Consider the following 14134-nt stretch of genomic DNA (forward strand, 5'->3'; position numbering starts at 1 on the left):
TCAACTAATTATTCAAAATCGTTTATCTCAAAAACCGTACACCGATAAATTATAAAAGTTATATGGGTGTTCTTAAAATTTCATGCTCTTTCATTAGATAGGTCATTCAATATACTTGCGATGAATTTTTAAATCCGAGGGCGGAGCCCGTACGACTAAGGCATTTGGCTATCACACTCTATGACCTATCACCTCATATGACCTATCACACTTTATGCCTTATCACCCTCACCATCTGACCAACGCAACGCGCGGGTACTTTCTCTCGTAAACAATAAAGGGAAACGTTCCTTGAGAGTATCGTTAGAAACCCAATTGTCCAACCAACCAAAATCTTATGTGTTATTTCCATTCCCTACTGCCCAGTCCTTTCCCCATTACCTTAACCATGTCGATGGATTTGACAATATGTAGAACACCAAACACCAGAAAATCAGAAATGTACCTGTTACACGGCAAGCTGGCTCCCAACTTCTCCTTTTGTTTCGTAAATCGCCTTGATAACCATTCTCCAAACACTGTTGGGTTCTTTCTTGTACCGCCACAGTCCCTTTGACAATTCAATCCTTACGTTCTATTCTGGGACTAACAATAAAAAAAAATAATAATAATAACAATAATAATACGAGTAGTAGTGTAAGAAAGACTATTGATATGTCATTAACTAAACTATAAAACTTGAAAAAGGATTACTTTACAGTTTACAATAACAGAGATCACTGTAAACAGATTTTGCAACTTCTAAACAACTACAGTATCTTTGGGACAGAAAACCAAAAAAGGCACACTACAACACATACAAATAACATAACATATGCATACATAGCCCGACTTTTACTCTTGCGATATTCTTATAACCCAACATCAATGAGACAGAGAGTGACCACACCAATGAAACCTTCATCAAAATTGTATATAGCAAAATGTATTACTGCCAATTTGCCATCACCATAACCCGTGGTTTCATTCAGGAATCTCAGAAGTTTTGCAAAAACAATGGCAAATGTACAACTCCTCGATCGTGAGTTTGTTGGTCGTTCCAGGTTTGTTATTTTTTGTAACATCATCACAATGTTCCCTAAACATATATAAGATCAGGTTCAATAATAAAACAACTATAAGAATAACAAAAAAATTATAGAAAACAAGTTGTGGCTACTTTAATACTAATATATTTAGTCATTTATAAAGTTAATATATAACTATGTACGTAAGAGATTGAGATGACATACCATGATGTTAATAATAAAACAGGGCATATCCCAATACACCTCCAATGCCTTCCTTTTCTACTATCTGACATATACCCTTAAAGATGAAAAGGTTGTTTGCACATCTGTGAGCTTCGGGCATTTAACAATACGAAGTTGTTGAAGGTGAGGGAGGTCTTGTAAGACCTTTGAAATTGACTCCACTTCCTCGAATTTGCGAATTGATAGTTCAGTTAGAGATGATGGAAGAAGAAAACACGCTGAACTCGTATTATTATCATCTTCTTTTTCCATTATTCCAAATGAAACCACTCCCGAATTTTTTCCGTATAAGAATAATTGAACAAGAGAGGATGGGAAATTTTGTAGTCCCCACTCGGACATTGGCTTTTTTAATTCTCCTATTGACAACTTTCTTATGTTAGGAGGCCACGACGAACACGATGGAAATGAGTCATCCATACTTGGACATTTATATATATACATCTCTTCCAACAATGTAAAACTTTGCAAATACTCTTGGGAAATTGACTTTATATTCTTGCAATTATAGATTGTAAGATATGTCAGATTAGAGGATGATGATGATGATGATGATGATGATGATGATGATGATGAGGAGGAGGAGGAGGAGGAGGAGGAGGAGGAGGAGGAGGAGGATGGGAGGTCATCTTGTAACTTAAAGAAGCTCAATGATGTCATTGATGAACAATTCCATATATCCAACCTCTTAACACTATTTGGACATCTATAACTCTCTAGCGAATGACAAGCACTAAGTCTCACTTGTCTAAGAGATCCCATGATGCTACTCTCCACATTAACCACCTCTTTCTCTTCCATTGAATTTATATTCTTGCAATTATAGATTGTAAGAAACTTCAAATTAGAAGATGATGATGATGATGATGATGGGAGGTCCTCTTGCAATCCAGAGAAGCTCAATGATGTCATTAATGAACAGTTCCATATATCCAATTGCTCTACACTATTTGGACAGTCATAACTCTGTAGTGAATGACAGCCCGAAAGAGTCACTTGTCTAAGAGATCCCATGATGTTACTCCCCACATTAACCACCTCTTTCTCTCCCTTAATTGATTCCAGCTTTGAACATCCAATTATTTCCAACTTCCTAAGTGAAGTCAAATGCCCAAGTGTTGCAAATGTTGTACAGTTGTTACATTCATTTAACACAAGCTCTGATAATTGATCAAATGAAGGATCCCCAAGCCAACTAGGAAATGTCACTCCCCCATACCCATTGATACTCAGTGTTTTCAACTTAGAGTGGGGCCTTAGATTTTCAATTATGTCATGTTCATTAGTCGTAGCATCTCCCCATAGCAATTCCAAATTATCAAGGCCATTCTTTTGTTGTAAATTGGCATCCTTTGCTTCGGTTGGATCTATCACTTTCTCCAACCCCTCAATGGAAAGTTCACCTTGAAGATCCTTTAGACCCTTGAGCTCAGATATTTTAAACCCGTTATCTTCTTGGATTACAACCTTGGATAATGTTTGTAGACTCGTCAACCCACCGATCCCTAAAGGCAACTTCTTTAATGATAGTGTCTTCCTCATGTCAAGATGTCTCAGGTTTTTCAGCTTTACTAAACTTGTTGGCAAACTAGATAACTTATGGCAATCACGAACCAACAAGCTTTGTAGATTAAAAAGTTCACTGACTTGTTTTGGCAAGTGTTTGATGTCAGTTGAGGAAAAATTAAGGTATCGTAAATGCTTGAGATTACCAATGGATCTTGGTACCTTTGTTATTGAACTATGAGTTAAGCTCAATACTCTTAGGAACTTTAATTGAGTAAGTAATTTGACAAGAACATTGTCCAATCTATTAAATTTTCCTCTATTATTAAGAGGTAAAATGGTTCGTAAACATCTAGCTCTTTGTAATTCCATAAACTTTCTATATTCAGGATGTCGTTGGCCAATGAATGAAAAGTGACGAAACTTCTCAAAATCTTCGTTCTGGCCATTTGTATCAATCTTATCATCCAACATAAAGAAAAACTTTCCTGCAACGCTTTTCGCCAAGTCATTCATCAAGTCATGCATTATATATCGTGATTTGCCAATCGTTGAAGGCTGAAAAAAGCACCTTAAACACAGCTCTTCAAAATACCCATGACCTAATACCTCCATTGATTTGTCGCCCCTTGTTTGGGACAGAAACCCTTGTGCCATCCACTTGAGGACAAGCTTGTTCTTATCAAACTCGTGGTCCTTTGGATACAAGGAACAATATGCAAACGGTTGCTTTAGATGTGAAGGGAGATGGTAGTAGCTCAGCTTGAGTGCTGGAAGAATACCACTTCCATTGTGTGAACTCCATATCGCACTGTTGAGCAACTCCTCCCATTCAACAACATCATTTCCCTTTGTCTTTAAGACCCTCCCAATTGTTACCAAAGCCAAAGGCAAACCACCACACTTCTTAACGATACCTCGAGCAATCATAGAAAGCGATGGATGTTTATCAAAGTTTTTATCTTCAAGTGCATACCTAGCAAACAAAGACAGAGCAACCTCCTCTTTCAATAACCCCAGATTATGAGTCTGAATCGAGTTCATTATCGATGCAACCAAGGTGTTCCGGGTCGTCACAATAACTTTACTTCCTGTTTCCCCTACAAGAGGTCGTTTGAGGGCTTCCCACTTGTGTTGGTCATCATTCCAAACATCGTCTAGAACAAGTAGGAACCTTCTCTTTGATAGTTCTTCTGTTAGAGCTACATGAAGTAGATCTAGACTGGTAAATGTTTTGTCCTCCCCAACTACAGCTTGATATATTTGCTTGCTAATATTGAATACATCAAACTCGTCAGAAACACAAACCCATGCCTTGAGCTTAAAGTGATCCTCCACTTTTGGGTCATTGTACAAAAGTCTCGCAAGAGTTGTTTTCCCAATCCCACCCATACCAACTATCGACACAATGCTCACATTTTGAGTACTACATGATCCTTCATACTTCAACAATTTCTCCAACAATGCCTCTTTGTCCCCATCCCGACCAAATATTTCAGACACATCAGGCAATAGTGAAGTTTCCTCTAATCGTTTATTAGTTCTAGTTGATGTTTCACCATTCACATTTAAACGCAAAATATTTGTCTGCTCGGAAAGATAATGTAATCTAGTGGTAATTTCATCTAGCTTGGAGCTAATATTACGACTATACATGATGTTATGAGGAGTGTAGGTAGTACAACAAGTTGGAATAATCTTAAGTACCTTACTACTTGTGTTTCCTTTAGATTCTTGGGAATTTCGCTTCATAACTTCAGTGGCCATATCATCAAGTACATCCTCAATGTCATAAGCCAAATCCTGGAGCTCAACTAGCCACAATTCAACAGGTTTTTGTGTTATTTGCTTTTGGGCTGCATCAGCAAGCATAGCTTGGATCATGGGCAAAGTTGTCTTCCACTTTTTTAACTGAGAATCGATTCCTTGAGATTGAGCAAAATTCATCAAGGCACCAGAGTATAGCTTATCAACCAGAACAGTCACGAGAGCACTAACTAGGACTTCAGCCATATTTGTATTTTTGAATATGATTGCAAGATTGGTTTGTTTTTAAGAAGGTTTTGATAATTGGTTTGAAAAGAAAATGAAGGATTGAAATTGGGAGATGAAGCTCTAGCACGACCAAGACTTTATTTTATCTTCATTTCTTACATAACAATAGATTGATGGGTTTCGACTTTCCGTAGGACCTTAAATCCTTGAATAATGGTTTCAATGAATTTGGACAGGTTGAATATTCCAATCATCTCATTACATAGTATTTTCTTTCTTTTGATATATAAATAAAAACTTTTTATTTGATAGCGAAGTAAGATTTCACTTTGCAAGTTGTAACATTAACGTTTTAAAAAATAAATCAATACAAAATGAAAAACAAAATCAAAACAGCGTTTGACTTTTAGTATCTTTCATAATCTATAATATATTATAAATTATTTACTCAATGATGTTGGTCTTAAGATTTTCCATGTTGGGTCATGCATGAGATTTTCTCTCACCCATGGTGGTTTTCTCCTCTGATTTTGGTCACTGGATTATGATCGAATGATACCATTAATAAAATGATGATACTCTAGTGAAGTTAGCCATTAAGAATAATCTACCTTAAAACCAAATATATATAATTAATAAAAGGCTATTCATTGAAGTTTTCCCATTTGGTTTTAATTATGCAATCTCATTTCCTCTTTTAGGAGCTTCACGCTTGTCACTTTGGTAACTACCAAATGTAACATTGACTTCTTCCCATTTATAGATATAGTTCATCATTGTAATACACGACTAATAATTTTGTACATATCAATCATAAACAGTTAACACACGGACCCTTTAAGAATCCTTTTGATCTGTCTTGTTCAAAACCGGCTATACACACTTCTAAATTCGACACCAACAAGGAATGTTTAGTATCACTACAACATTTTAAAAATTCAAGTTTTTCTTGATCATTGTAGTTTTCCCAAGTTCGTATCTCATCGGGCCATATTTGTCAAATTCGAGCTTAACCCGTTAAGATCGTGAAAGAATGAAGGCAGGGAAATTATGGTTTGTGATTTGTGTGTGGTTTTTGTTTTTATGCGAGTCTTGTTTAAGTAAATATGTGATAGAGAACAACTGTTTGAAGGTGTCTTCACCTGAGAATTTGAAAGATACACATTCTTGTGTAATTGATTCGTGTGGTTTTCCTCAACATGAAGGATCATTAACTGGTGTTGTTGTTTATCCAAAAGCTAATCAATATGGATGCAACACTTTTACTCGTGAATTCTCGTTCAAAACCAGCATTCCTGGCAGACTTCCTGTTATTCTTCTTGTTGATCGTGGAGGTAATAATAGCACGACTTTTATAACGTACTTGTGTTTGATAAGATTATACTTATACAAGAAGAAGAAAACTTGATTGTTACCCGAAAATTATGTGATATGAATATGTTTTGATTTTTTTTCTTTTGGTAGATTGTTACTTGATGTTAAAGGCATGGAATGCGCAAAATGCTGGGGCCGTGGCTATTCTAGTTGTAGATGATTGGCCCGAGCCATTGAACAATTTGCCTGAAGTAGAAGAAGGTGAAGATGACTGTTATATGTTAAACAAAACCATCCCTTTAGCGCTTATTAGCCAATCCCTTGGAAATTCAATGAAGAAAGCGTTAGACAACCATGAATTTGTTCGCGTTAATCTTGAATGGACAGAGGCTGTCACTGATCATACTGAAGAGCATGTCGATCATGGGTTGAAGATGGATAATGATGATGAGTACAGTGCGTCTTCATGTTATGATGAAATTGAAGTTGATGAACAATGGAACCCTGTTCCCCAGCCCGACCTTTTGTCGCATTTCATGATTAAAATTACCTCAATGTGGGTTGTTCAAGTTATGCAGAACATACAAAGATGGTCAATATCTTTTTTTTAAGAAATATGTGTTCATATAGAACTTATATACATGGTGCAACCTCTGAGATGAGTGGTAGTGTCTGCAACCCGTAATCCAGAAGGTCCAAACGGGCCAACCATAAGGGCGAAAAATTATGCCACACATTAGTTGGCCCATTTCAGCTTTCTCTAAAATATTGTATCAACTTTCATTGGTTTTCGTTCATTTTCTTCTTTATTTTTAACTTTTAAGCAAGTCATGTGAAATAATTTCCAATATTAGTGAAATATGTTGCTATCTTAACAAGTAAATACAAGTTATATATGTTTCACCTTCCTCTTCACACAACTGCAAAAGCACAAATAATAAATAAAGGAATTTCCTTCAAAACATGAAATGTAATGGTTAATGCTAAAGCTCAAACCAAAAACCAAATATTTGAAGGAATTTCCTTCAAAACGTGAAATGAAATGTTCAACGATTCGGTTTACAGTTTTCCCATTTGGTTTTTATTCGATTTGACAATACTTGAAGGCTAAAGCTCAAACCAAAAACCAAATTAAACGTAGTTAATCAAGAATAAATCAAAAGAAATCTGATTTCTGCTACTGCACATTCGCGTTACAAGTTTGTATAACAGCTTAAAATTACCGTCAAAGATCAAACATAAACAAGAATACACCGGTATCCTTGTAAATACCAGTATTAGACAATTCCCAGTTTAAGGATCACTATCATGATCATGGTAAGTTGTAAACTACAATTTTCATTACCAAGATCCACAAAAAAAAATAAAAAAATACAATGTCAACATGTAGTGTGCTTAATTAAAGTTTATTATTTTAACATCGTTATTTTAACATAATCGAGTGGATACAACTATACAAGACACTCAAATCTAGTAACCTAATTTATAACTCTAATTATCATATAATCCTTAAACTTTTTGTTCCCATGCTATTGGATTTTTATGGCCTGTTTATTACGGGTAAACTACGTTAATTAGTTTAATTTAATTAGCTAAAGACTTCGATTAATTGGCAGTTAGTCATATCTCCTCCTCGTAATCAACTCCCATTAAACTTGTCTCTTCTGTTCATTAAAAAAAAAACATCATCGTAGTCTCCAACGTTGTACATTCCATAATCACTTTTTAGGAAAAAAAATTCTTATCTATAATTTTCTTCAAAAACATTTTGAAAATGTGGTTCGGAAATATAACTTCAAGATCACTTTTATACAACTGGGTTTGCTAAATATTTTGTTTTTACTTATTGGGTTTGTTTTAGTTTCATCAGTTGCAGTAAAAATTTCAAGTGGGTCATTTTCTTGTGTTGAATTTTGATCAAAAAAGCGAAAATGATGAAACATGGGAAATTAAGTGTTGTGATATGTGTTTGGTTTTTGCTTATGTGCAAATCATGTTGGGGTAGATTTGTAGTAGAGAATATAAGTTTAAAAGTGACTAACCCTGAGAAATTGATAGGGAAGTATGAATGTGCACTTGCTAATTTTGGTATTCCTCAATATGGAGGATCATTAAGTGGTCATGTTGTTTATAGAAAGGAGAATCCTAAGGCATGCGACAATTTCACCGATGATATCTCATTCAATTCAAAGACTTCTGGTTCCCTTCCGGTTTTTCTTCTTGCAGACCGTGGTGGTAATACTACTTTGTTTCATTGTTTATGATTGCTTGTGTGTTGAAAATTTGATATACATGTTTTGGTCATGAATTTTGTTTGGTATAATACGTTGCCTCATAGTTTCTTGTAGCCATGTTGGCTCTGATAATATTTAGTCATGTGCCATTGGGGTTGGTGGCCCATTGGTAAGGTCTTTGACCTTGGGGATACACCTGGGTTTGAGTCTCATTTCCCACATTTGTGGGGGTGGATTAATAGGGGTGTTTCGAGAATCTTGGGTTTCATCTCAGGCATGCATATAAATTAGGAGTAGGAGTAGATTATAATGTCGTTCTAAAAAAAAGGAATTTAGTCATGTGCTTAAGAGCTAAACTCAAAGTGTGACACCTCTATCTTGTTGTAAAAAAGCTTTTCTTAATTGATGGAGTGTCTTTATGAATTAAATTTTGTTGAGTTATAACCTGTTTGCCATTTGACTTGTCCATTGACAGCTTATTATCTTAATTTCCCATTTGAGATGTAACATAATTCGAATCAACCATTCATAATTTAATCGGTCAAAATTTGCAACTTCTAATGTATGATCTTGATTTAACTATTCTTGTTGCTCGATTTTGCAGCTTGTTTGTTCACAAGCAAGGCATGGAATGCACAAAACGCCGGTGCATCAGTAATTCTTGTTGCAGATGACCAACCAGAGCATTTAATCACCATGGATTTGCCTGAATATGATATAAAAGACGATTACTTGCAAAATTTAACACTCCCTTCTGCATTCATTAACTACGCACTTGGGGAATCAATAAAAAAAGCTTTAGATGATAAAGAGTTTGTTCTCGTAAATCTTGATTGGTCAGAAGCTCTTCCTCATCCTGATGAACGAGTCGAGTATGAGTTTTGGACCAGTAGCAATGTTGAATGTGGACCCAAATGTGATAGTCAAATAAATTTTGTCAAAAGCTTTAAAGGGGTTGCTCAAACACTTGAACAAAAAGGGCATACTCAATTTACACCACATTACATCACATGGTATTGCCCAGAGGAGTATATTTCATCCGAAAAATGCAAATCTCAGTGTATTAATCATGGGAAATATTGTGCTCCGGATCCAGATGGAGATTTCGGTAAAGGGTATAATGGGAGGCAAGTTGTTTTTCAAAATTTAATTCAGGCCTGCTTTTATAAAGTTGCAAATGAAAGTGGAAAATCATGGCTTTGGTGGGATTATGTGACGGATTTTGATACTCACTGTTCGATGAAAGACGGAAAGTACAACAAAGATTGTGCAGATGAAGTTATTAAGTCACTAGGTGAGTTGTGCAAACATTTTTACGACTTTGAGTATACAAGTGCATTCTATATGATTTTTTTAGTTCATTTTTTCTAGTCCATTATAATTGAAGTTAAAATTTGCATTTTAAAAGAAGATACAATTTCAGAAAGTTGATTTTGGTCACCTGAGTTCTGCACTTTGTCTAATTAGAAGACATGATTGGTATTTTTGTTATGCCAAGAGACTAGTTCAAGTAGATGCTAAGTTACACACTTACACATTGCATTTTCTTGCCAACTAAATGAGTAATAAAAATGTTTGTGTTTTTATCTTAGTTTTGTATTTTCCTGAATCTCAAAATCATATTTCATATACTTCACTTTGTAATTCAATTTATATATATATATTATTTACTGAAGGTGGGTTTTCTGTTTATGTTTTTTATCATGTTTTCGATCAAAGGGAAAATTGTGTGATTAAAGTTTGTTGAAATTGATTTGTCATTTCTCTACTTGGTTTGTGCTTGATTCTTTAGCTGATCTTACCTTATGTGCTATCATTCTTAGGAGTTGATATCAAGAAAATAAATGAATGTGTGGGTAAAACAGAAGAAGATGTCGAAAATGCAGTTCTCAAAGCAGAACAGGATGCACAGGTTTGTAGTTTGTGTTAACAATGGAGGGCGGGTTGGGTAATGGGTCAAAGCAGATAATTTATATCCAAAAACTCTAAAAATGATTACAAAAGTTATGCTATTTAAGTAATAATTTTGTATAGTTAATTAAGATTTTAGGTGTTTTAAATATACCTTGGACGACTAAGGACCTATTTTACCCAAAACATCTGTTCAACACTATTAAATTATATACAGATAGTAAGTACTATGATCTAAAAAGCCACTATTTTTAGCTACGTCTAACTTTTTGAATAAAATTACTTATGAGGTTTTATGCACTAAAAGTACACTTTGAATGGCTTTCGAGCTGTTTGATCCATTTGACCTGTTTCCTTCAAAGCTAATTTCAAGTATAACTTATGTATGATCCATCAAAGATAAATCATTACTGCAATGGATAGGATACATTCACTAGTAAATGGAGTGAAGTTGCCACAATATTCTTATTTATATGCAGATAGGAAAAGGTGACCGAGGGGATGTGACAATACAGCCAACTCTTGTAATAAACAACAGACAATATAGAGGTGCGTGGTCTACAAATAAATCGATAATCGTGTGTGTGGCCTGAGGGCTGGTTCATCTCACCTTTCCTAGAAACGCCTTATAAGAATATTTGGTTTGTACAGGTAAGATTGACAAAAGAGCAGTTTTGAAAGCCATATGTTCAGGATATGAGGAAACCACAGAACCGGCTCTTTGCTTAAGTAACGGTTAGTGTACAAAGCTTGATATTTTTACATCATTTGTAAGCATATATTAAAGTATCTCTTACACTTACAGAGGTAATTTGTAATCCATTCCTATCAATTTGAGCTATCTTATTAATATAGTAGTTTTCGCAGATATAGAAACAAATGAGTGTATGGACAACAATGGTGGCTGTTGGATGGACACCGTTACTAATATAACAGCATGCAAGGTACCAAGATCATCTTTATATGGTCTCACTTTTCAACTATCAGTAAGATTTTTTTATTTCAAGGATATTGGTGTAGGATACTTTCCGGGGAAGAGTCTGTGAATGCCCGATTGTGCAGGGTGTGAAATATGTCGGTGATGGTTATAAACACTGTGAAGGTAATTTGATTGAGAATCTATAAAGAAGTATCTAAATACCCCTCATAAGCCAGGATTTTTTTCGACTGACACCAATGTGAAAATTTGTTCTTGGACTGAAGCTTCTGATGATGTATAATGTTTGTGCTTGCAGCTTCGCTGGCCTTACATTGTCAAGTTAACAATGGAGGCTGTTGGAATAGCACCAAAGAGGGCAGGAACTACTCTGCTTGTATTGTTAGTTCTCTCTCTGTCCCTCAGTCTATACATCTACAAATATGTAATCATTCATATACACATCTAGATATACATGTGTGCATATGTATTAAAATGTGAAGGTCTTAGAGAGTTTCATACAAGAAATGGATATATTTGTACATATGTATGATATGTGTGTGTTTAGCTGCATATACATGTGTCCCCATTTAATGTTTCTATTTCCTCGCTCCTCTTTTTTGAATACATTACTCGTATGCGTATCTATTTTCTAACAAATGTTTAATTTTATGATTAAGGATGGCCATACAAATGGTTGCACTTGTCCGTCAGGATTTAGGGGAGACGGAGTTAGTAGTTGTGAAGGTACAAAGTTATTTTCCTGTCAAGAAGTTTAGTCATATGAATAATGGTTATTTTTGATGCTACATTATGGTCTCCAAAGTCAAATTACGAAAACACATTGTCCGCAGTCCCATAAAACCTTGGTCAGATGTCATTGCTATAGAGTGATTGCAGTGTTTGTATGACACCTTTTTTTTCCACTCAAAACTAAAATTTTGTTATATATGATGTTTACTTAAATTATCTCAGATATTGACGAATGCAAAGAGAAAACGGCATGTCAATGTTCCCAATGCAAATGCAAGAATACGTGGGGAAGTTATGAATGTAGCTGCACTGGCAACTCAATCTACCTTAAAGAAATTGACATATGTATAAGTGAGTATTATGAGCTTGGTCATAATTCGTGAAATTTTTACAGCGATTCTTTATTTCATTTATGAAATCACAACTATCTTATGATAGTAATTCTTGATGGGTAGATACTAAAGAAGGTCATACAAGTAGTGGCTGGGGTTTCGCATGGATCTTTGTTCTTGGTTTGGCAGCTATCGGAGTTGTTGGATATATATTCTACAAGTACAGAGTTCGGGTATGCCTTTATCCCTCTCACCCTCTCATCTATACAGTGTTATTCCATACCCTTTTCGGGTTTTTTGACCCACTTTTGCTTTTACATGGACATTTGAGTGTTTCGGTAACAATAACTATACATTTTTTATCTTGTCTTGATAAGACCAAAGTCCTATACTAACTTTTATTGTGTGATGAATCTTTTGTTATGCAGAGATACATGGATTCAGAGATCAGGGCTATCATGGCGCAGTATATGCCATTGGATAATCCAGTGGAGGTTCCACTCAACCGCTCTTATGGAGATATCTGAGCACCAACAAGACAGCAATGTCACACTTCCTGTTCAGCACTCCTTTCGTTCAGTGGTTATAAATCGGATCATGTCTTATGATTTTAATCCTTACTATTTCATGTATATAATACAGTTGGTTTTGAGAAAGAAAAAAAAAAGATAGGCCAATCTACATGATATATGTTTTCTAGTATTACAAGAGATATTAGTGGCTTATTCATAAGAATAATGCCTCAAAAATCTGTACCCAAAACTGGTTCATTTGATTCTACTTGATATTGTGCGTATATTCGGCCTGTCACTCGGTTTATCGTAACATGCCTTCTACATGAATATGGAGAGGTTAAAAACCATTACCTATGGAATATGGAGAGGCTTATTCATATCACACTTCCACCTTCTACAGGTTCATTTTGTTTTTACTTGATATTGTATCTTGTTTCGAAACAGGAATATGGAGAGGTTAAAAACCACTACCTAGTGTCAACAAACAATTCGATATGCCTTGACTTTTTAGGTGATCAGGACCGAGTCAAATAGCTATGATTTGAAGCACTTGTTTTTACATTATTTCCGAAACCCAATGACTCAACTGTATATGCCAGTATTGACATAGTACAACGGGACTCTATCATTTTTCTTGTCCAATTAAACACCTTGAATTGGTCACTTGAATAAACATGAGTCACCCACACAAGAATGTGTTCTCTGTGATTCAACAGTGTGACATCCTAGATCAGTTATAACTTAACTAAGTCTACATTAAACCAATTAACGAAACCCGAGCTTGCTAGGAACTATTACAAATAAATAAAATGGAACTATTTTAATGATAATATAGTGATCAACAGAAGAAAAAAGAAAAACTTTACACTAGAAATTGGTTGGAGTCCTTTCAAGAAGAAAGGGACTCTCCAAAAATAGGCGTATGCCACTTTATACAACGAGCACACGGTATTCTTTAGTAAAAGGCGAAAGAATAGTTCGCTTTGTGCTCATTGCATGGCTGCGTGCCTTTCAACTTAACACCCAGCCTATCTTTTATAGACCCTCCTTTCCTTTATGCTTTTACTTCCAACCGATGTGGGATCAAAACAACCATCTTTACTTATTATATTCTCTTTGGCTTTGTCCAAGTTACATATAATTTAGAATAGTAGTCTTCTGTCCACGATCCATTTTGGTGGTATTTGAGCTTTGTTTTCTGTTTAGTTAATTTATTTTTAGTTCGTCAAACTTTAAGTAGCTGTGGGAGAATTGCGATCAAAGATATGTTAGCCGTTGGATCGCCCTAAAACTTGTATTGTTGGCTATAGTCATAGACTCATGGTTGTAGCTTTCAACATTTCAGTTTTTCAATTGGAATTTTAAGCAATGCGGAGGAATCAGTCTACGTAGTTGTTGTTTTCAG

The 14134-nt window shown here is 35.2% G+C and overlaps 2 protein-coding genes and 1 non-coding gene across 3 annotated transcripts; 1 reads left to right on the plus strand and 2 right to left on the minus strand.

Annotated features, from left to right (window-relative positions):
• Nucleotides 1–683: 683 nt before the first annotated feature.
• On the minus strand, nt 684–4845 carry LOC122582747 (putative disease resistance RPP13-like protein 1). The gene is made up of 2 exons (XM_043755173.1): nt 1233–4845; nt 684–1078 (listed from the first exon to the last, which is right to left on the minus strand). The coding sequence occupies exon 1, from the start codon at nt 4770–4772 to the stop codon at nt 1293–1295; it is 3480 nt and encodes a 1159-aa protein (XP_043611108.1). The 5' UTR covers nt 4773–4845; the 3' UTR covers nt 684–1078; nt 1233–1292.
• A 3157-nt stretch (nt 4846–8002) lies between these two features.
• Nucleotides 8003–12741, plus strand: LOC122582817 (vacuolar-sorting receptor 2-like). Its single transcript, XM_043755251.1, has 12 exons — nt 8003–8303; nt 8907–9596; nt 10126–10214; nt 10693–10762; nt 10865–10948; nt 11081–11157; nt 11234–11315; nt 11449–11531; nt 11810–11876; nt 12105–12233; nt 12338–12447; nt 12643–12741. The coding sequence occupies exons 1-12, from the start codon at nt 8003–8005 to the stop codon at nt 12739–12741; spliced, it is 1881 nt and encodes a 626-aa protein (XP_043611186.1).
• Nucleotides 12742–13612: 871 nt separating this feature from the next.
• On the minus strand, nt 13613–13731 carry LOC122584055. Its single transcript, XR_006321407.1, has one exon. It is a non-coding gene; the product is annotated as a U5 spliceosomal RNA (small nuclear RNA).
• Nucleotides 13732–14134: the final 403 nt, after the last annotated feature.

This window comes from Erigeron canadensis, chromosome 9, assembly GCF_010389155.1.
Source record: "Erigeron canadensis isolate Cc75 chromosome 9, C_canadensis_v1, whole genome shotgun sequence".
NCBI classification, from domain to species: domain Eukaryota; kingdom Viridiplantae; phylum Streptophyta; class Magnoliopsida; order Asterales; family Asteraceae; genus Erigeron; species Erigeron canadensis.

What these genes read in the sequence shown, in the direction of transcription:
- LOC122582747 (XM_043755173.1), bottom strand. Translation starts at nt 4,772, where the DNA reads ATGGCTGAAGTCCTAGTTAGTGCTCTCGTGACTGTTCTGGTTGATAAG.
- LOC122582817 (XM_043755251.1), top strand. Translation starts at nt 8,003, where the DNA reads ATGAAACATGGGAAATTAAGTGTTGTGATATGTGTTTGGTTTTTGCTT. An exon ending in TCTTCTTGCAGACCGTGGTG is followed by an intron (nt 8,304 to 8,906) that starts GTAATACTACTT and finishes TCGATTTTGCAG; the next exon opens with CTTGTTTGTTCACAAGCAAG. An exon ending in TGAAGTTATTAAGTCACTAG is followed by an intron (nt 9,597 to 10,125) that starts GTGAGTTGTGCA and finishes TATCATTCTTAG; the next exon opens with GAGTTGATATCAAGAAAATA.